This window comes from Phascolarctos cinereus, unplaced genomic scaffold (assembly GCF_003287225.1).
Source record: "Phascolarctos cinereus isolate Bilbo 61053 unplaced genomic scaffold, phaCin_HiC Scaffold_3;HRSCAF=262, whole genome shotgun sequence".
NCBI classification, from domain to species: Eukaryota; Metazoa; Chordata; class Mammalia; order Diprotodontia; family Phascolarctidae; genus Phascolarctos; species Phascolarctos cinereus.
This window is the reverse complement of record NW_027555736.1, coordinates 244,809,932-244,832,267: the sequence shown is the minus strand read 5'-3', so window position 1 is coordinate 244,832,267 and position 22,336 is coordinate 244,809,932. Positions and strand designations below refer to the sequence as shown.

General features: G+C 43.4%; 1 protein-coding gene across 7 annotated transcripts in view; it reads right to left on the bottom strand.

Moving 5' to 3' along the window:
- The window catches only part of PLEKHG3 (pleckstrin homology and RhoGEF domain containing G3), a 53,162-nt gene that overhangs the window by 12,601 nt on the left and 18,225 nt on the right, over positions 1 to 22,336 (bottom strand). For all 7 annotated transcript variants that reach the window (XM_078151529.1, XM_078151531.1, XM_021004716.2 and 4 more), the window contains 7 exons: positions 4,662 to 5,054; positions 3,963 to 4,060; positions 2,591 to 2,660; positions 1,619 to 1,665; positions 1,332 to 1,482; positions 1,059 to 1,190; positions 83 to 265 (listed from right to left, as the gene is read on the bottom strand). In XM_078151529.1, the coding sequence (XP_078007655.1) occupies positions 83 to 265; positions 1,059 to 1,190; positions 1,332 to 1,482; positions 1,619 to 1,665; positions 2,591 to 2,660; positions 3,963 to 4,060; positions 4,662 to 5,015 (1,035 nt within the window). In that variant the 5' untranslated portion in view covers positions 5,016 to 5,054. The remainder of the gene's footprint in view (positions 1 to 82; positions 266 to 1,058; positions 1,191 to 1,331; positions 1,483 to 1,618; positions 1,666 to 2,590; positions 2,661 to 3,962; positions 4,061 to 4,661; positions 5,055 to 22,336) is intronic.

Below are 22,336 nucleotides of genomic sequence, written 5' to 3'. Positions count from 1 at the left end.
AATGAGCAGTCAGATTCCCTAGCAGAAGGAGACAGAGTAGGAGTCCTAGCTTAGGTTGGGAGGAAGGGGAAAGCCTGGTTACCGGGATGTGCCCTTTGTAGACGAAGTGGTCTCCTCGCTTTTTAGTGATGAACAACGCCTTGTCAAAGAGAAAGAAAGTCCTCTCGTTCCGCACGCGATGCACACGGAAAGTGCCTTCCAAGACCAGCTCTCCGTAGGTCGTCAGATCTGGCCCTTTCCAATTGATCAGGAGTGACTGGATTTCCTGTAGATGAGAAATACATCCCACATCAGATGGCGGGTGGGGTAGAGTTGCAAAAGGCATCAGGCCAGGAGAAAGGAATCTAGCCCTTTCTTTCTGTTTTTGGTTAGGCAGTGGGGTTAAGTGACTTGCCCAGGGTCACACAGCTAGGCTGGATTTGAACTCAGGTCCTCCTGAATCCAAGGCCAGTGCTCTATCCACTGCACCCCCTAGCCCTTTCTTTCTAGCAAGACTCAGGAGCCACAGCTTGACTCTGGGGTAAAGGAAATAAATAAGGGCAGTCTATGATGATAATAACAAAAACAGCACAATAATAATAACTGCTCGCATTTCTATATTTTCAAAGTTTGCAAAACACTTTACCAATACTATCTCTTTTGATCCTCACCACAACCCTTGGAGGTAGGAGCTATTATTTTCATCCCCACTTTACGGATAAAGAAAACTGAGGCTGAGCAAGGGTAAGTGATTCACTTAGGGTCAGACAGCTAGTTTTTCTTAAGCAAGATTTAAACTTGGGCTTTCTTGACCCAATCCAGCACTCTCTCCATTACTCTACCTAGCTGTGTCACTAACATGAAAAATGATTTTTCATGACTAGAGTGTCAAAGATATTGGTATCATACAAGCACCTCAGGACCAGTGTGTGGCCTGCTTCTCTCTCTTTAGGTTATTTTGGTAAGGATTCTACCGCTTTCCCCCCCGCCCGAGGACCAATCGCATCGGCTCGTCTCTTGACACTGTCAGCCCTTTCTCCCTTCTGACCTCCCGTCCAACCTTCCAACTGCCCAGGCACCTGGAGTCGGACAGCATGCTCATGCTTCCTCTTCATGTCATTGATGTACCAGGCCACACAAGTCATGGTGTCGATTGCATCCTCAACCATCTCAAAGCCATCCTCCTCCTCATCGAAATGCTTGGCGATTTCCTACACAGAGACAAAGAATGTCAAGTTCCTGATCTCTCCCCTGAAAACCCTGCTGTCTACCCAAGCGTTGCCTTCCTCAGTCCTGATTGGGCCTCAGCCAGCCCCACCGGACCTCAGAGATGAAGCCCAGGTGCAGGTTACCTGGAGAAGAAGGTGGTACTTGAGAATTCTTTGGACTGGCTTCAGCAAAAAAGAGCCCAGGGGCAGAGAGTGTTGCAAGACCTCTTGGCGGTCCCGGAAGAACTTGGCCTGGTGTTTGTCTCTCATGCATTCAGTTAGGGCTGCCACTGAACTGCAGAGAGAAGGAAGTCATCACTAAGAGATGAAATCATAGGGCAGAAGTGGTCATGGTGGTGGTAGGAAGGAAAAGAGTACTAGTCTGGTTATGCCTCAAACCTCCCTCCCCTTTCCAGCCTGGAGTTACTTACTTTGGATAATTGTTGCAGTACTGGGTATAAATGTCAAATTCTTGGCTCTAAGGAAAGGAAGAAAAGAGGATTTTCTAATATGACTGTGAACATAAACTTACCCAAGCCATACCTCTGAGACTCTCCTAGGGTACTTTGCCCCATCCAATTTCCAAGAGTCTTTGGTCCCTATTCCAGCGCAGCCATAAATAGTCCCCTTAGCAGCCTACTACCAAGAGTCAGTTCCCCAGTGGAGTGGTACAGGTAGTAGTATTAGTAGCAGCAGGAGTAGGAGTAGGAGGAGTAAGAGCAGCAGCAACAGCATTTATATAGCACTTTAAAGTTTGCGAAATTCTTTACAAATATTATCTCATTTTATCCTCACAATAGCCCTGGGAAGTGGGGGCTATTGTTATTATTCGTTTTATAGATGAGGAAACCAAGGCACAAAAAGGTCAACTGACTTGCCCAGGATTAATAAATGTCTGAGGCCAAATTTGAACTCCAGTTTTCCTGTCTCCAGGTCCAGCACACTATCACTGCACACTGCAGTTGCCATCACTACTACCACCACCACTACCACCACCATCATCGTCACCATCATCACCACCGCCACCACCACCACCACCACCACCACCACATCATCATCACCATCACCACCACCACCAACAACATCATCACCACCACCATCACCAGCACCACCACCATTATCACCAGCACCAACATCATCACCACCATCATTATCATCACCACCACCAACACCACCATAATCATCACCATCACCACCACCACCATCATCATCATCACCACCACCACATCATCATCATCACCACCACCACCACCATCATCATCATCACCACCACCACCATCATCATCATCATCACCAGCACCACCACCATCATCATCATCAACATTAACATAACATTTTAAGATCTACAAAGAGCTGTATATATATTATCTCACTTGATAAACCACACTGAGTTCTGTTCTTACCCTTTCTACAAAGCAATTAGCCACAGCCACTGGATCATTATTACAGCTGTCCAGGTCTTTCAATAGCTGACTGAATGAGGAGAGAGAAGTCATCAGATTTGAGACCCGCTTCTTTGTGGTGTTCTCTAAGGCATGGCCAGCCCCAAAGTTCTTGCCAATTACCCCTCCCCAGTCATTAGCATGCTCCAGAGAAATGTCCAGCCTTATAAGTCATGCTGTGTGGCCTGAGGGGCTTTCATCCCCCCCAGTGAATGCTACACAGCCAAGAACCACAAAGATCAACCAACACAGCACAACAGGAGAAGGTGAGGGAGGGGAAATTATTGGCAGCAAACAGGACGGGCAGAGGGGAGGGATATAATTACCCACCTTCAGGAGGGAATACTGCTCCAGCGCTGGCAAAAGGAGTCAAACACACAAAGGGAAAGATTAAAGGAAAGGAAAAAAGAGTCTCTGGGATAGATGTCAAGGTTCCTGGATTAGAGCATTTCAGGGCATGAAGCAAGGTGACATTCTACATACAAGCTCAGGTGCAGTTACAACTAGTCAAAAGAAAACTGCAAGTAACCCCAGGTATATATTTTTCCTATGTTTCCCCTGAATGTCTCTTTCTTCATTTGGCCCCAAGTTCTTCCAAATACCATCTGTTTCCTGTCTTCAGAGGTGGCCCTTTCCTCCAGAGACACAATAACCTTTCCTTCCGCAGAACCCAGAGAAGTTTCTTACCTGTCTTACTTGCTATTTAAAGCTAATTTCTGCTGTCTAGGATCCTTTCCCTTGGATTCCTCAGACACAAGATAGGGAGCGTTATTATCCCTCCTTTCCCCATCTCTAATCATGTTCCTCCATAATAGAGATCACAGAAAACTAACAGAACCCTTAACTATTTCAAGCCTCAGTATTTCCAACCAATATACTAAGTAGAGCCACTAGGATCATTTAGCTTGTCTAGAAGCCAGTGGAAGACGTAGGGGGAATATTGACCCAAAAGCAAGGGGGAAAAGAAAGAGGAAAGAAAAAGAGGTATCCCTGGAGAAGAAATGGCACCATCAACCAATGGTCTAGGGAGCCTTCAAGAAGCTCCACTCAACCTGTGGAGAAGGTTAACCATTATACTAATGATCTATCCAAAGAGGGAGGTATTTCCAAGTATCCAGTAGTCCTCACAGGCCTCTAAAGGAGCTTGTACTGGCAGAACTAGGTCTATCCCAGAGGTGGGAAAACCAAGAGGCACAGGGCAGAAAGGAAAGGGCACTAACAAAGGAGGGCAGGGGTGAAAGCAGACTCTTCGTCCAATACTGTGCCACTTACCCCTGCCCCAACCAGAACTCTGAGAGGCCTAGGAAGAACGAGCTCCTGGCTTGTCGCTCACCTGTTTAGTGCATAGATGTTTTCTATGTTCCCAAACAGTGCGCTGACTTGTTCTGGTTTCAGCAGCCCTGGTGTATCGATGATCTTCAGAAGGTAATCCTGTCATGGAGGAAGTCAGTAGAGGACAACATGGTACCATTCCCACTACACAGCGCACTCTTGGTATCACTTCATTCCTATTTCCCTCTTCTATTTTGATAGAGCCCCTTCTTAGCTTTATTCCTTGGGAACACCTTGAGAACACTAACTACCACCAGTCAACCCCAAGGGCAGTCAGTCTGATGTCTGTCTCTCTTTCGGTTCTGCACCTTTCTCTTGCCTTTCAGATACTGCTGTTCCCAGGAGCCTACAGGCTGTTCCAATGATCCAATTTCCTGGTCTGACCAGCCAGAGAAACAAAGGAGGAAAACTGTAGATCTGTGGTCTTGGTAAATTCAGATAAACAAGGCATCTGAGAGCTAAGCTTTCTGCTCTATTCCTCTTTCTAAATCTTAGTCCTGGGAAGCAGAATTACTGGGACTAAACCTTCAAGAAGGTTTTTCTTTTCTAGTGGAGAAACCAGCTGGACACTGCAAAAGCCGAAGTCCTTTGGTCTATTTTGGAGACATGTGCTCCATGCTCCACCCCTCACTCCACAATGATCCAGAGGAAAAAAATAACAAGGACTGCATAGGCAATCGGACCTGAAGGAGTGGCTCACCTCAACAATGCTTCGGAGGTCCTGTACGTACATGCGCTCCGTCTCTACAATCTCCCGCACCACTCGGCCCAGGTAACTCAGCTTGTGATGTCCCGGCCCAGGTGTAGACCGAGAGCTAAACGGTGAGCCTTTTAGGGACCCTCTCAGATTCAGCCAGCTGCTGGAGTTGTTATGGCTACTAGGGACATGGCTAGCATGGGGGGAGCCAGACTCGCCCTCAGCCACAGGTCCAGTTCCATTGGGCTCTTCCATGGCCTGACTGTCCTGGGATGAGCCTGAAGAAGAGGTGGTGGAGGCCAAGCTCACTGGACGCTCTTGGGTCACATCTTGATGTAAGGAGACTGAGACGGGCATCCTGGCATTGCTACTTAGTGAAGAAGCTTTGGGGCCATTCTAGAGAGACAAAGGAAGACTAATATAAGGCTTGAAGGCATGACAGGTCTCTAGCTAGAATCTAGAAGAGGGGCCTCCAAATAGGAGAGGCCTCTCCTAGAAAGATACCTGAATCTCTCCAGGGGCCCCAGAATAAGTCTCCCTAGCTCCCAGTGGCTGGAGCTCCTGAGGCACAAGCAGAGAAGTAGTCTTAGACCGTATACTACTGCCATAGGCTCCACCTCCCAAATGAAGGCAGTTGAATGAGAAAAGGAAATGTCAATCCTGTTCCCTTCTACTGGAGGAGGTCATGGCTCCAACCTCCAATCAGAGGGGCAGAGGATACTGGATGAAGGTTGAATAACAAGGCTGATAAGTTAATACATTTTTACTTGACAGATTAGTCCTGGGGAAGCCCTAAAGGGATTGAATTTCCAACCACAGTTATCCCTTCCACATTGTGATGTACCATGGGTCAGCATAAGAAATTAAATGGGGGAGTTTTGTGGAAGGCACAGAAAACTTGTGAAGGCCAGGAATTAACACAGAACCTATGGCCAAATACTTAACCCAAATTTTACAATAAGGTACTGTAAACACCCCCTAAAAGAAAAGGTTCAGACTTCTTCTCTGGTAGGAAGAGAAGGCCAAAAAATTTTACACAGATTTTCCTGATCATAGGGGTGCTGTGCTCCTAACCTCTGCAATGTGGAAAGGATAACATACTTCAGAAGGAAATAGAGGGACCCCAAGTCAATCAAACGGTTTATGAAAGCTTCCCTAAACAAAACATGGTTATCAAAGACTATTTATTGGGTACTCATTCATAAAGCATGTTGGGCTGAATGCTACATAGGGTGAACCAATCAAGCATAGCCTCTGTCCCGCAGAGCTCATGATCGAAGACCGTCATGGAGGCTAACATCGATCTTTGTCAGCACTGACACCTCCCTGATCCCCAGAATACATCTTGGACTCTATCTTCTCCCAGAATGCTGGATCGGCATATGTCATCTTCAGTTGTAACATACATACAGCTTATAAATTAAAGTTTCAAGACCATTAGGCTCCTTGGATTATTTATTCTTCGAAGGGAAGTGCTCCACTATTACAGTTTAACAGAAGGCGCTTGAGACTAGGACTCAAGAGAATTGGAATCTAGTCCTGACTTTGCCTTCAGTGTGACCATGAGTCTGTTGCTTAAGATCTTAGCAAATCAATTTTGACATCTACAAAATCAGACTACAAACTTCCCTACTCCCTCCCTCCTGTTGGATGTGAGGATCAGATGAGTTGGGGGAACACATAAGTACTACAACAAAGTCAGGTCTGCTTGACTCTCACCACCATGACTATGTCCCATAAAGCTTCTACAATAGCGATTCTCAAAGGGTGATCTTGACATCTCTGGGGATCCCCAAGATTCCTTCAGGGGGTCCACAAGTCAAAACGGTTTTCATTATAACACTAATATATTTGAATTTCTAATATGGTAAATAGCCACATAAACAAAAGCTCTTTGGATTTTTCAGAGTGTAAAGGGGTCTCGAGACCAAAAAGGTCTGGAGCATCCGATGCAATGCCCTGAAAACTGAACACATAGTTAATCTTCTATTCAATTCTATACAAATTTATTAAGTGCTAACTATGTGCTCAGGTCTTCCCAACTCCAGGCCTGGCACTCTATCTACTATGCCAGGGGCCGCAGTGGATAAAGCACTGGGCCTGGATTCAGGAAGACTCATTTTCATGACTCCAAATCTGGTTTCAGACACTAGCTAGGTGGCCCTGAGCAAGTCACTTAACCCTGTTTGCCTCAGTTTCCTCATCTGTAAAATGAGCTGGAGAAGGAAATGGCTAACTCCTCTGGCATCTCAGCCAAGAAAACCCCAAATGGAGTCACAAAGAGTCAGATACGACTGAAACAACTGAACAGCAGCAACGTGTTAGGCATTGAAACTACAAGGACAAAAGTAAAATAATCCCAGCCCTCAAGAAACTTGCATGGTGGGGAAGGAGCACATGGCATGTACACGGCTAGGTGAATGAATGCAAAGAAGATTCAAAATAAAAACAAAGCCATTTATTTCAAGAGGGAGGGAAGGGATTACAACTTGTTGGGAGTCGAGAAAGGCTTCACGTAAGAGGTGACATCTGAGCAATGCAAGTAAACTAGAGCAATTTATGAATTGGAGAAGAGGATCTGCAGAGGAGACATGGAGGACCATCTGTGCAAAGGCAGGAGACAGAAAGTTAGGTCGTCTGAAGAGCTAGCCGACCAGCCTGACTGGAACAAAGTCCAGTAGGAAGAGGCAATGTGATATTACTAGAAAGATAAATAGGAGGTGGATTATGGAGTGTCTTAGATACTAGGCTGAGGATTTTATGTTTCTTTATCTTGACAGTGATTGGAGCTAAAACATAAAAAGTGTCAAAAAGACCTAATAAAAAGATCTAATAAACCAGAATCCAATCTATTTCTTTTCCCACTCAGGGCCAGCATTGCCTGAGCACAGCCACCTCATCACCATAAACTCAACAGTGTTGAATAAATGGGAAAAGCACAAGATGAAGGAGATCAAGGTTCACAGACGCATTGACTGAAAGCTGGAAGGGACCTCAGATGCCATCCAACCCCTTTGTTTTTACAGATGAGGAAACTAAGACTTATAAAGATTATAATCCTGTAAAGGTTATAAGACTTAAGTACCAAATGGCAGTGGCAGAATTTGAACCCTAGTCCTTTGACCCCAGACCCAGTTCTTTCCATTACACAATACGTCTTCATTTATTGAAGTCATATGGCTTCAGAGCAAAGGTCTCTGGTGTCTATATTACGGCACCTGGGATTATGGAAACAGATCTTATGGCTTATAATTCAGGGCACTATATCAGATGCTCTAGAACAGTTGTCTCAGGACCCCTTTACACTCTGAAAAACCAAGGACTCTTCCAAAGAGCTTTTGTTTATGTGGGTTATCTGTGGATTTTTACCATGTTAGAAATTCAAACATATTAGTATTATGATAAAATATTAGCATTATGAGTGGTCACCCTAACGCATTAGCACTTCCCAGAATGAAATGTTATGGTGCTCATATTTCTGAAGGGTACATAGTTTAGGAGAGTGAGATTCCCTGCTCCCCAGTTCACACACACACACACACACACACACACACACACACACACACACACACACACCTTACACTATCCACACAATGAATTGTTCAAGGATCTGAGATTTCTTCAGTGTAAGTACTCTCTCCTCTGATGCAAATCTCAACATTAGTAAGACCTTAGGAGATGGGTTTTCATGAGTTGCAGTGGCAAAAAAAAAAAAAGCCAAAAGGTATTACCCACTACCAATCTGGTGTTGACCACCTCAGCATTTAGCTATGGTGGTCCTGGAGTGGAAGACTAGAATGGTCTTAGAATGCTCAGAACACAGGAGGCCCTGGCAAAACTTGGGATTTGCTGGCATCAGCCTATCAGAAGCCAGGGTCACCTTCATGTCACAGTGAAATATCACAGCAGTACTCTAGGCCCCACAACAAATGCTGAAGAAAAAACATGAATAACTGTTAAAAGTTAACCGGCTTTCCTAGGCTTGGTTGCTCCAAAGTCACTGCTGACCTTCCTTTCATTCTCAGTGTCAGATTCCCTCTTCCCAAACAAGGAGAATTGGGAGGCCCTTAGAACATTTGAGGCTTCCTTCAGAACAGGGAACATTAGGGAGAGAAGCCGGGGTGGCCAGGCTGACTCCTCTCAGGATCCCCAATGTCAGAAAGTCCAGGAGGTTGCAGGACCTCCTTGAGAGACAGGCCGTGAAAGGGGTGGTGCCAGGCTGTTTGGGTGCATGTGTATGTAGGCCCCATGTGTCCGTGTGTATGTAGGACTACTGCATTAATTATTCTTATTACTTCCATTAACCAGGTGTGTGGACTTGGGAAAAGAACTTAACCTTCTGAGCTTTAGTTTTTCAGTCTGTGAAATAAAAGAGTGAGACCCCTAAGGCCTTTTAGCAGGAGTTTTTAACCTGGGATCCCTGATTTTTTTAAAAAAATATTTTCATAACTAAAAAAAATTGATGAATTGATTTCCTTTGTAATCTCTATATTTTCTTTTATTTATTTAAAAATTATTCGGAGAAGGCATCCATCGAGACTGCCAAGTAGGGAGCAAAACAGGTCTACAATCAGTGCTAGAATGATATCACTCTAAAGACTCCTGAGTCCAAAATACAGGAAAATTCCTCAGGCCTGAGATACTACTGGGTTTCAGCAAGTCCATTTTATTATGTCTTATGTTGAAAAGAGATCCACCCAGGGCTTCTCTGGTTGCCAGGCTGGGCATCAGCTCAGAAGCAGCTACAGTGATAAAGTACCCATGGTCTCAGTTGAGCTTTACTCACCGGTCATCAGGTGTTGCTCAGAGACAAATACACAGGTGAAAGTGAGCTTCAGAATGGAGTGGCACGGTGCTGCCATTTGAAGGAATAAGATAAGCTAATATAAGGAACCAGGCTTCCTGGAATATTCACGTGCTGGGGTCTCAGTGGTACTGATACCAGATATGCACATGCCACATGCCACACCGGCCTCCCCTTCCTTGCCCCGCCACACTAAATTCCTAAAGCTCAATGTATCCTGCTCTGAAGCTCTTTAGTAATAGCCACCCATAATTATTGTGTTTCAGGGTCACCTTCCCTGAGCCGTACTGTCATGGGATCCCCTCACCACTACACCATAATGTCACGGCCTTTCACCACCCTCCTCCAGACCTTAAGATTAGCAGAGTTTTAGCAGCAGTTTTCCAAGTAGAGACTGAAGCTGGAGAGAGAATCCAGAAGGCAAAACAAAGTAATTTCACTTCCTTTGGTGCCACTAGTAGGCATAAGGATTAGATGAGGAATGATATAATCATTAGGAATAAACAACAGCATCTAGAGGAATCTAACCCCACTCACCCCTCACTCCCTTACCCCCAAACCCCACCTACCCTATCCTGGTGCTCTTACCTAAGGAGCAAAGGTATGAAGCTGGAAGTGAGGAAAGAGACAAAATCTAATTTGCAAGTTCACCACGAATTCCTTGTGTAGTCAGTCCCTCTGTTTGTATAGATGTACATACAAAAACACACATATACATATACACATACACACTCACAAATTGAAGATAATCCCAGAAGAAAGGCGCTAGGAAAGGACAGGAGGACCAGGAAAGGCTTCTTGCAGATGGCAGGATTTTAGCTGAGACTTGAAGAAAACCAGGAAAGCCAAGAGGAGGAGATAAAAGGAGGGACAGAATTAAAGGCATGGGGGACAGCCAGTGAAAGTATAGTCAGGAAATGGAGTATCTTGTAGGAAGAACAGCAAAAGAAGCCTGTCATAGAATTATTGAATCCGTGGAGGAAGAGTGAAGTGAGAAAACTGGAAAGGTAGGAAAGGACTAGGTTACAAAGGACTTTAAAAGACAAACAGAATTGAGTGGTCAATGTGTTCATTTGTTTTGGTTTCCATCTACATCTATGAATGAATGAATGAATGAAAAAAAGCATTATTAAGTCCTTACTGGGTACTTACTGGGTAAAGAGTAGGATAATTGGAAATGACAAATGATACCAAAAGGAAAAAAAAGACCATCAATAAAACATTCCCTTCCAAAATTGGCAGTGAAGACTGTATGTAACTAGGTCTTCTAGACTCTTTCTGTGACAGCTTGCTGCCTCCTAAGAGAACCCTGGGAGGATTAACAAAATGATGTCAGTGATGGCACTCTGAGCTCTCCACAATGTCCCTTGAGAAATGGAGCAGTGCTACATTTTATTCCATTCTCAAAGGAACCATTAAATTAGCTTTGCCCTGCCTTTCTAAAGAGGTTGCTAGCAACTTAATACTGAGTCATCCGAGCACAAAGCAAGACAAAAACATGAGATCCTCCCCTGCCCTTAACCCTTGACCCAATAAGAATGGATCTGTCCTGTGGTTCAAAGCTCACAGCCCAGAGTCTAGTAGTATCAATTCCTTCTTATCCCCCAGATGAAGACTTATCCAGAATAACAGAGATAAGGAGATCCATAACCCAAAAAAACCCTTCTCCAAAGAAGGCCTCTTTGATGACCTCTAGGTTGCACCCTGGGGACAGTCTACTCCCAAGGGACAGCTAAATGAAAACGGCAAGATCCCTTAGGAATCTAGGTGGCGGCCTTTAAAAAAAGGATCAGAACAGCTATAACTCCCACAATTAGGGCCCAATGATGCACAGACTGAGCCTCCAAAGGGTCCCCTCAGAGTTTATCTTTAGCCAACCAGCTTCAAGTAGGTGCCTAAGGAGCTCAGGTATAGGAAAAACCTATTTTTCTCATCAGAGCAATTTCCACTCCTTTTCTATACCCTCTGGTTCAGTTTAGGGGTATTTCTCCATGTAGACCAAGCTCAATTTTGACAGTAATGCCCGTTTCAGGACCTGGTAAGATGCCAGAGGAAGAGAGAACCTGGGAGGTTTCCTTTGATTCCCAATGAGCCCCAATACAGCCTAAGCTGAGTGGGAATTCCCAGACCCCTGAGAGACTGGAGCTTTCTTAAAAATAATATTTTATTTTCCCCCCCCCCATTACATGTTAAAATAACTTTCAAACATTTTTTTAAAAGATTTGAATTCCAAATTCTATTTCTCCCTCCTTCACTTCCCTCCCCACTCCCTGAGATGGTAAGCAATCCAATTTAGTTTATAGATGTGCAATCATGTAAAACATTTCCATACGAGTCATTTTGGACAAGAAAGAAAGAAAGAAAGAAAGAAAGAAAGAAAGAAAGAAAGAAAGAAAGAAAGAAAGAAAGAAAGAAAGAAAGAAAGAAAGAAAGAAAGAAAGAAAGAAAGAAAGAAAGAAAGAAAGAAAAAGAATGCTTCAGTCTGTATTCAGACAGTATCAGTTCTTTCTCTGGAGGTGGATAGCATGCTTCATCATGAGTCCATCTCTCACCATATACCAAGATAAGGTCAAAATGGGTACATGATTTACACGTAAAGACTGGAGCTTTTGACAAGACTTTTTTCTGGTCTTACTCCCCTCCACATACTCTACAATCCAGGTCACCTTGCTTTCCCTTCCACAAGACATGCCATGCCTCTACTCTTGAGTATTTTCACTGGCTGTTTTCCATGCCTGAAATTCTTTCCTTTCTTACTGCCATCTCCTCCTGGAGGCTTTTCTAACTTCCTTCAACTCTCAGCTAAAACCTCACTTTCTGCAAGAAGTATTTTCCTGTCCTCCTTAATTTTAGTGCCTTCCCTCTGAGATCATCTCCAAAGTTATCCTGTATATATTTTTTTTGTGCATAACTATGCATGTTGTCTTCTCCATCAGATAGGTGAGTTAGCTAGAATTTGTATAGCACCTTAAGGTTTACAAAGCACTTTATGTATCTTATTTCATTTGACCCTTACAACAGCCCTGTAAAGTAGGTGCTATTATTATCATCCCCATTTTATGGATGAGAAAACTGAGACTGAGCAAGGTTAACAGACTTACCCCTCGGTCACATAGCTAATAAGGGCCTGAGGCAAAATTTGTACTCACCATCTTCCTGACTTGCAGCCCAACGCTACTGCACCATCTAGGTGCCTATAATAGTGCTGAGAGTCAGGAAGACCTGGTTTCAAACTCGGCTGCAGACACTTATTAGCTGTGTGACCCTAGCTGAATCACTTCACTTCTCTTGAGCCTTGATTTCTCCACCTGCAACCACATTGGGTTGTTGGAAGAATCAAATGCACCTTTGTATATAAAGAATTTTGAAATCTCTAAGGTGGTATAACTATTTTTTTAAATCATCATCATCATTGAAACCTCCACTGGAGAAGCCCTAAATATTCCCTCCCTGGGAGGGGCAGCCATACTCCTCATGTGACAAGCATCTGATTATGTGAGAATATCTTTTGTTTACTGTTGTAATTAATATTATTATAATACAACCAACCATTTCCTATAAGGATTTCAAAGTCCTTTGTTGACATCTCATAGGATCAAAGTTATGGAAAGGACCTTAGAAGTCACCTATCTAGTCCATATTTTATTTTACAGATGAGGAAAGTGAGGCTCAGGGTGGTTGTGACTTATCCAAGGTCACACAGGTGGTGTCAGAGGTGGGATTTGAATTTAGGTCTTCAGACTTTAAAGCCTGTGCTCTTTCTAATTGATGTACCTAAGCCTCCCAGACGATCCTAGCCCCCAAGAAGAAGACTCAGGGTCATTCCATTTGACGAAGGAGATGGTCATTTATCTGGCCAGGCTCACAATGAAGGACCCAAGTCCTTAAACTCTCAGCTCTATACCTTCTCCTCAGTTACCTTGAAATATATCACCTTCCACCAGGGGAATGGAAAAAGGAACAAGTATTTGTTAAGCGCCTATTACGCGTCAGGGTGACGACACAGTAAGGCAGTGACAATCAGAAGCTCAACCTGTCAGTAGTGACTCCTGGTCATCTCTCTCTCTGCTCTAGATTCTGTTGTTGTTATTCAGTCATTTCAGCCATGTCTGACTCTTCACGGCCCCCCTTGGGGTTTTCTTGGCAAAGACACTGGAGCGGTTTTGCCATTTCCTTCTCCAGCTCATTTTAAATATGAGAAAACTGAGGCAAATAGGGTTAAGTGACTTGCCCAGGGTCACACAGCTAGAACGTGTCTGAGGTCAACCATCTAGCTGCCCACTCTACATTCTACGGCAACTTTTCTTCAGCCACTGGATCTCTATCCTGAGGGGAGGAGCCCCTAAGTTCATTCTCACGCTCTCCTCCTAAATTCTCTCCACCCTTTACCTCTTCCAGTTTACTGGCCTCCGGAAAACGGCTATCTCCAAACTACTTATCTGTGACGTCTACTAATCATTTTTTAGAGCTTATACTGGATAAAACTCCCTACAATTTTGGGTTAAATACCTCCTCTTTGATGGAAGCAAAGGGAAGCAACTGAGAAACCTGCCTTTTAATTGGTGGGGAGAACGGAACCCAGCATCCTTCATTTCTTTGGGAGTTTTAACCATTAAAGTCTTTGTGACTGAGATTTGATGACCTCTGCCCCTTCCTATTTGACTGAAGTTCAAGCTTGGCTCTATGTGTACCCTCACAGAACACCTCCACACACATACATGCATATACCTGTAAACCTACATATATACATATATAAACATATAGAGCATATAAGCTGTCACTACGATCAACATCTACCCAGCTAAGGCCAAGTTCTCATTCATTCAGTCAATAATCTTTTATTAAGCCCTACTGTGTCCTAGGTACTGGCTACTAGGTGCTGGGGATACAGAGGCAAAAATAAACAATCCCTGCCTTCAAAGAGGTCATTATTCTAGTTGGGGAAATAATATATCATAGGGACTACCGGATGCTGTTGGTGCTGGAGTCAGGAAGATCTGAGTTCAAATCCTTTCTCACACACTTATTCCATGCAGGACTCTGGGCAAATAACAACCTCTGTGGGACTCAGTTTCCTCATGTGTAAAATGGGAATACCTCACAGCATTGTTGTGAGTACCAAATGAGATAACATATAAAGTGCTTTGCTAACCTTAAACTACTATATAAATGCTAGCTATTAAATATAATTGTTATGTATAAGTAAACAGAGAATTTAATATAAAATAATGTCCTCCTCAGCTTATCTTCTCTTCCCTGCCTCTCCATTCCCACCCCCACACATATGTTGGCTTTCTTATCCAACCAGGCTTGGAACCCCCTAGTATCAAGGCAAAAATTTCACCAGCTCTAAACCAACTTAATAGCTTCCTAGGCCCAGGGACTATATCGGCCAAACTCACTCTTAAGCCCAGACTCAGTGAGAAATCAGATCTACTAGATTATCCTTTAGAGTCCTATGGTGACTGTCCTGAGGAAGTCTCAAGAGTCAGAAGCACCCTGGGGTCAAGAAAGAAGCAAGAGACAGTGGGAGGAGTAAAGGCAGCAAGGGGGTGGGAGTGCCTCTCTACTGTTCCTCTGTGCCAGAAGTCAAAGGAGCTCGAAGGATTCCCCCGGTAAACCCTTTGGCTCAGCACAAATGGGCTAAAGTGCAGAGGAGGCTGACGTCATCCCCTCACCTACAAGCCACTCAACCCCACACCCAAGCAACGGAAATCAGCACCACACCCACCTGTCCCCTTTCATAGAACAAGAAGGGAGAAAGGGGAATTCCCCCCCTACCCCCAGGCTCCAAAAGCCACATTCCCCAACTGTAAAAGTTAAGCCAGCTCCCACAAAGTCAACCAATTTCTTCCTCTATGGACTTTAGCAGGCTTCAATACAAACTTCCCCATTCCTGTGTCAGAGTGACATTCTGAAAACCAGCCTTTCCTCACAGCCATGGCCTTTTCCCTTTTTATACTTTTGGATTCTCCTCAGGAATGCAAATTGGCTTGGAGTAGGGCAGAAGAAATGGGGTTTAAAAAGGGGATAGAGCAGTATGCTGACCTCAACACAGGGATCCCCAAGTGGACTATTGAGAATCACTTCACCAGTTCCACTCCATATTTTGTGTTCCTTCCCACAAACTCATGTTCTGGGCAGGTGCCCAGTTCTGCCCAGCACCAAATGCTCACTACCATCCCCCATTTTTCTCCCACAGCTCTCTTTAACTCAGCAAGTGACCGAAAAGAGGCTGCCCATAGTTAAGAAGGAGAAAGGCACAGCCTGCATGTGCCAAGAGGATGACAAATTTAAGGGTGCAATTGGAGTCTTTCCTACGGCAAAAGGACAGGCTTATCTAGACAGGTTTCTTATGACTGGGCTCTTTTCCCTTAATAGTGTTTCTTCATACTAAGGCATCCATTTTCTGCCCAACTTTCACAGGCACTGACACCCTAAAAAGGGTGTGACCTGTTCCCTGGGGAAGTGACTTTCAGGCTCTGTTTGAGCAATGTGACTGTCACCATAGGAGTGTGTGCAAACAATGTGACCAGGCAGAGTTTTTGCGAGAGGCAAGCCCAAGCCGTCTCAAATTCACTGAAAAATACACTCCCCCATCCTGTGGAAATGTTTTACCTCCCACGCTAGGGCAACAAGGGGTCTCACAGTTGGAGAAGGGGGCCATCTCCTTTTTAGGACAAACTGCAGGGAAGGGGGGGGAGTGGAGAGAATGATGTGTGGTTGCCAAGGCAACCTCAACCAACTTTACCACTAGAGGATAGCATCCATCAGAGAAGAGAAGATAAGGAAGAGTAACCACAAAATTCTGCTCCCTGCTAAAAATCCAGGGAAGTCCTTTATCCCTCATGAAGGAAACTGCACTTGGTTTCCTGCTATCTTTGTTCTTCAAGAGAACCTGGATGTGTCCTTTGGAGCCTTAATTCCACCGGGCCCGTTTGTGCTATGATCGCACTTGTTCACATCCCCTTGGTGGATTTCCCCTTCTCTCTGCCTATCTGGTTATGCCAGTATTTCCCAGGTCCAGCTTTAAGTCCCACTTTTGCAAGAAGGCCTTTCTCCAATGTGAGACTATGAGCATAGAATATTTCATATGTTGTCAGATTTGGTTAATGTGGTGGTTAGTTTTCCTGAACCACTTTTACTCCCCCTTTTTTTTTTAACCATTCTTTGTTACAAATGATGGCTCAGTGGATAGAGAAAAAAGGAGTCATATTCTCAGAAATGAAGGTGATAGTAAAAAAAAAAAGACCGATAATTTTTAAAAGGCCTTTTTGCAATCAATCCAGGGACCTCTGCCTTCCTAAATTCTAGTTGCTTATTATTCTAGTGTTTAATCACATCTAATTTTCCAAACCAGATGGTGAGCTCTCTAAGGGGTGGGGCTGTCTTACTTAACATTTCCTTTATATCTTCCTCCAACCTTGCACAATACAATACCTGTGGAATGAATTGCAGCTCTCTTATCACCTCTGTGGTCAAAGAAAGGGTGAAACAGGGGTCCAAAGTACCACTTGAGATCCACATCAGTTCCCCTGGCCAGGAAGTGAATTTCCACTAATAGTGTCATTAGTCAATGCCAGTGAGCTTCCAACCAGACAGAAAGGGCCCAGGAGAAATGGCTTCACATTCATTCCAGCAGCTAATCATTTAGCCTGGAACATGAGTAGGCAGAACTATGGGGAGCAATCTGGGATAGGAAAGAAAAAATCTAGAGTTGCAGGACAGAAGCCTATAACTGAAACTTCCCTCCTTTCATGGCAAACCATGAACGTGGCTGGCTGGCCAGCTTGATTTTGGGAGATGTTTTCCATAAGACTCACAACCTAGAATGGAGAGTCTTATCAAGTCCCATTCCAAGAGATCTTCAGTCATGCTCAGTTTGTCAGTTTCCAGTGCAAAGGAATTAGAAGAATGTCCATATTTCGCAGATGATAAAATCAAAGCGTGTGACGCACGAACACACACACACACACACACACACACACACACACACCCCAGAACAAGCATTTTCTGGTCCAATTCACTGAAAATGTATTTAAGTTTCTACTGGGTATAAGATGACGGACGGGGTTGAAAAGATGGACATGATAGACAGCTGCTGTCAAGGAGCTTATGAAGTAATAGGGGCACACAAGACACATACACAAATAACTATGTAAGAAAGAAGACTGAGGAAAATATGAAGAGAAGTCTGAAGCAGACATCTCAAACCAAGGTTTTACTTTTTCCTGGGAAAGAAGTTCAGAGCAAGAAGTCAGAGAAAATATCTTGGTGAAAATGATGCCTGATCTGGGATTTGAAGGAGATTTTAACAGATTTCCATTGGATGTGAGGCCATTACAGGTATAGGGAGTATAAAAGCAAAAGTATTGAAAAGGGAAAGGGCAGGACAAAAAAAGGGGTACGAGAGTAATAACAGTTAGTTTGGAATGTAGTGTACATGGAGAGTATTATGAGGTAAGGGTGGAAAGTTAATAGGAATCATCTTGGAAGGCCTTGAAGGCCAAGATCAAAAGTTTATGTTGTAATTAGTGACTTCGTTTCTGAGTCAAAATGTGGTTCATTAGGAAAATTACTTGAGGAGTGATATAAAGGATGAACTAGAAAGGAAACTGAATGGAAGCAGGAAAATCTGTGAAGACCTCCTATTATAAGAAGGAATTAGGGCCTGAATCACCGGGAATTGAAAGGCGTAGATAAACTGTTCAGATATTATGCAGGTAAAGTCAATAGTATTTGACAACTGATTAGATGTGAGGCAAGAAGGATGAGTCAATGATGACTCCTAAGTTACAAGTCTGGGTGACAAGGATGTGAGAGAGAGAGAGAGAGAGAGAGAGAGAGAGATAGTTTATTTACCATGTGCCAGGCATTGTGATATGCACTGGGGATACTATCCATGAGGAACCCACTCTCAAAAAGCTTATATTCTAATGGTGGAAAACAATACATAAAGGCAGCTGGAAGAGGGGGCAGTGAGGAATACTCCAGACTGGGGTGCTGAGGAGGTAGAAAAGTTCATGGAAGCCTCAGCACTCCATGAAATGATGTGGTGGTCTGGGCCAGAGACTCACCAGTCTAGATTAGGAGAGTATACCGGCATAAGGAGGCAGCTAGGCGGCTCAGCAGATAGAGCGCTGGAGTCAGGAAGACCTGAGTTCAAATGCGGCCTCAGACACTTAATAGATGTGTGACCCTGGGCAAGTCCCTTCACCTCTATTTGCCTTAATCCACTAGAGAAGGAAATGGCAACCCAGGATCTTTGTCAAGAAAACCTTACGGTCCATGGGGTCACAAGAAGTCGGACACAACTGAAGAAAAACAACCGTCATGAAAGCCAAGAAAGGAGGGGTGGCCTGCAAATGTTAATTAAATACTGCAGAGAGATCAAGAAGAATGAAAGCAGGAAAAATGTCACTGGAGTTAGCAACTAGGAATTCATTTGTGACCTTGGAGAAAGGTATTTCAGTGGAGTAGTAAGAATGAAAGCCAGTTTATATCCCAAAGAGATCAAACAAATGGGAAAAGGACCCACATGTACAAAAATATTCACAGCAGTTCTTTTTGTGGTGTCAAAGAATTACAAATTGAGAGGATGCCCATCAACTGGGGAATGGCTGAGCAAGTGGTGGTATATGAATGTAATGGAATACTATTGTGTTATAAGAAATGATGAACAGGCTGACTTCAGAAAAACCTGGAAAGACTTGTATGGTCTGATGCTGAGTGAAGTCAGCAGAACCAAAAGGACTTTGTACACAATAACAGCCACGTTATGCAATGACTAGTATTGTTAAACTGAATCCTTCTCAGCATTACAGGGATCTAAGACATCTCCAGAGGCCTCGGGATGGAAAATGCTGTCCCCATCCAAAAAAAGAACTATGGAAGTCGAATCGCTCTCACTTATTTTTACCTCCTGTTGAGTTTTGTTTCATCTTTCTGATGGTTCCTCCTATTGGTTTTAATTTTTACTTACAACTTCACTAATGTGAAAATATATTTAATGGGTATGTAAATGTAAAGCCTACATCAGATTGTGCGCCATCTTGGGGAGGGTGGGGGAGAAAAATTTTCAACTCAAAAGCATATGGAAGTGATTGTTGATAAATCAAAATAAATTAATAAAATTTAAAAAAAAAAGAAAGCCAGGTTAAAAGAGGATAAAGACTGAATAAGTGATGAGGGGTTTGCTTTTCCCTAGAAAATATTAACAAAATCAAGGAAAGTCCCGGGTGTCCCACTACCCCATTCTTTAGGGTCTCATCTCTCAAGGTAAGATAAGGCTTTCCTGGGCAAGAGGCCATCTTATTAGCAAGGTTCTCTGTCTCTGGAGCTAGAAGGAAGGAGGTTCTCAGAACCAGCTATTGCTGGGAAGCAGAAGGGTGGGGATAAGGCTAATTAGTCACTGCAAAGGTGACCTTGTCTGGCTCATTGTGAGGCCACCTGCTGGGAGGGGAGACTGAAAAAATGGGGAAAACAGGGACCAGATACTTCTAGTTTAGAATATTTACCGTTGCATCAAGTTCAAAGGGACTGCTAAATCTGAGAATGAACTAGGTAGCTAGCAGTAGTCCCGTTACATTCTTCTAGGCCTTGAGAACACCTGATAAAGAAAACAGGTGTGCTTCAAACCCCACTTCCTACAATAGCGGCTCAACAGAGAAAGCCTTTGCCAGCCCCTCTTAATTCTAGCGCTTTCTCTTTATTCATTATTTCTCAATTATCCTGTCTATAGCTTGTGTGCTCATATTTGTCTGCTTATCACCTGTATTAGATAGTTCCTTTAAGACAGGCACTGACCTACATCTCTTTTTGCATCTCCAGTGCCTGGCACACTGCCACCACACTGCCTGGCACATAGTAGGCACTTCATGCTTACTGACTGAGAAGAAAGAAATTCATCTCTCTAGGGCTACAGTTCTTTCCCATATACCCCATCCCCCCTCAAGTTAGTACTCTCTAGTTGAAATACATATTACATTTTTTGGTACCTCTCCTGTACCCAGCACCTAACAGCCTTGTTCTCATAATCATGCATAACCAAAGAACAGTAGTCTAAAACCTTCAAGTTCCTCTGTTAGTAAGCACTGGACTCAGGGCAGATAGAAAATGACTCAGCTAGAAAGGAAGAAGCCAATGCCTACTCCTGGGGGAGGGCCAGACCAGAAGATGAAATAAAACAGAATTCACGAGACCGTGTTGTTCCAATAGGCAGGGCACATTCCCTGGAGGCCTGTGATGAGAGATAGACACACGGTGGTTAGAATTTAGGCAGAAGAATCACTTTGCCTTGAGAGAAGAGAAACCCCTACAGAGGGTAAGAACAGCAAACAATAGAAAAATTCAAGGCATTTTACAGACTACAGAACTGGAGCTGGAAGGAACCCCAGAGCTCTGCCCTCCTCTTATTTTCACAGATGAAGAAGCTGAGACCCAGGGAAGTTAAGTGATTTGCCCAAAGTCACAGAGCTTCCTAATTGTTCTTTCTTTTTCTAGTGTCCCTCCTCTGCAGTCTATCACACAGTTGCCAAAGTGATTCTCCTAAATTTCAGATCTGTCCATGCCATTTCCCTTCTCAATAAATTTCAATAGCCCCCTACATCAAATATAAGCTCCTTTGTTTAGCTTTTAAAGCTCTTCACAAAATGGCCCTTACCTCTTTCCAGTATCTTTCCTACCTTAATAGTCTATCCTTTCCTGCTCACTACAATAGTAGCCTCCTGGCTGCTTCTTGCACATAGCACCTCATCTAGCTTCCTTTTCATGCACTGTCCCCCCTACCTGGAATGTACCCCCATTTTACCTCTATCTTTTAGAATCCCTTGTTTCATGCTACCCATCTCATCACTGAGAGTTCATTATGGACTCACGAGTGCAGGTTGAAAAAAATATTTTTTGGACACAGACAAATGGGGAAATTTGTTTTGCTCAACTATACATATTTGTTTTAAAAAAAGGGAGGGGCTTGTTTTTATTCATTTAATTGGAGAGAGAGAAAAATGTGGGGATAGATTTTATGTGAAAACAATCATTAAAAATAAATCCTGCAATTCTGCAAAAAAAAAAAAAACCTTCCAAAACTCTGCTTTCCCTTCAAAACTCACTTTATACATGAAGCCTGATCCTCTCAGCTGCTGGTTTCCTCCCCACTTAAAAAATTTTTGGGGGGTAGATTTTGTAGATGCTTATTTTTTCATGCTCTTTGTTCTTACATGCTTTCTCCCCTCAATAGAATGTAAGCTACTTGAGGGCAGGGACTATTTTATTTCTGTCTGTTCTCCAGCTCCTAGCACCATGCCTATCACACAGTAGGAGCTTACTATCCTCCATCACAGCGGTGAACTCCTCCTGACGTTTGTTATCAGAGAACCGCTGAACAAAGCCATTTCTGTTGCTTTAGCTTTCAGAGAATATTGAATAATTATGATGTATGGACAGGAGACAATTTATCAGAAGTGAGCCTTAAAATTTTAAAGGCTAATGAGATAATGAATGTGAAAATGTTTTGAAAAAGTATAAAGAACTGCATAATATTATTATTCATTAAAATCATTATCACCAAGAAGAGGTTAGGAAGAATGCCATACAGAGACCTATGAAGATGTTCTTTTTCTATAGTTGAGTCAAGGTAAAGAGAGAAGAGGGCCATCAACTAGAGAAAAAGAAATTATATATTGTACTCAGACAACAAGGTCAATCCAAGTATGCTAAAGACATATATCAACCCTTGCAAAAAAGGAGATATAAGGTCCAAAGGAAATTTTAAGAAAATAACCATAATAGCATTTGTTTTGTACCTTAAGGTTTGCAAAGCATTTTATATACTTTCTCTCATTTGATTTCCACAAAAACCCTAGGAAGTAGGTGC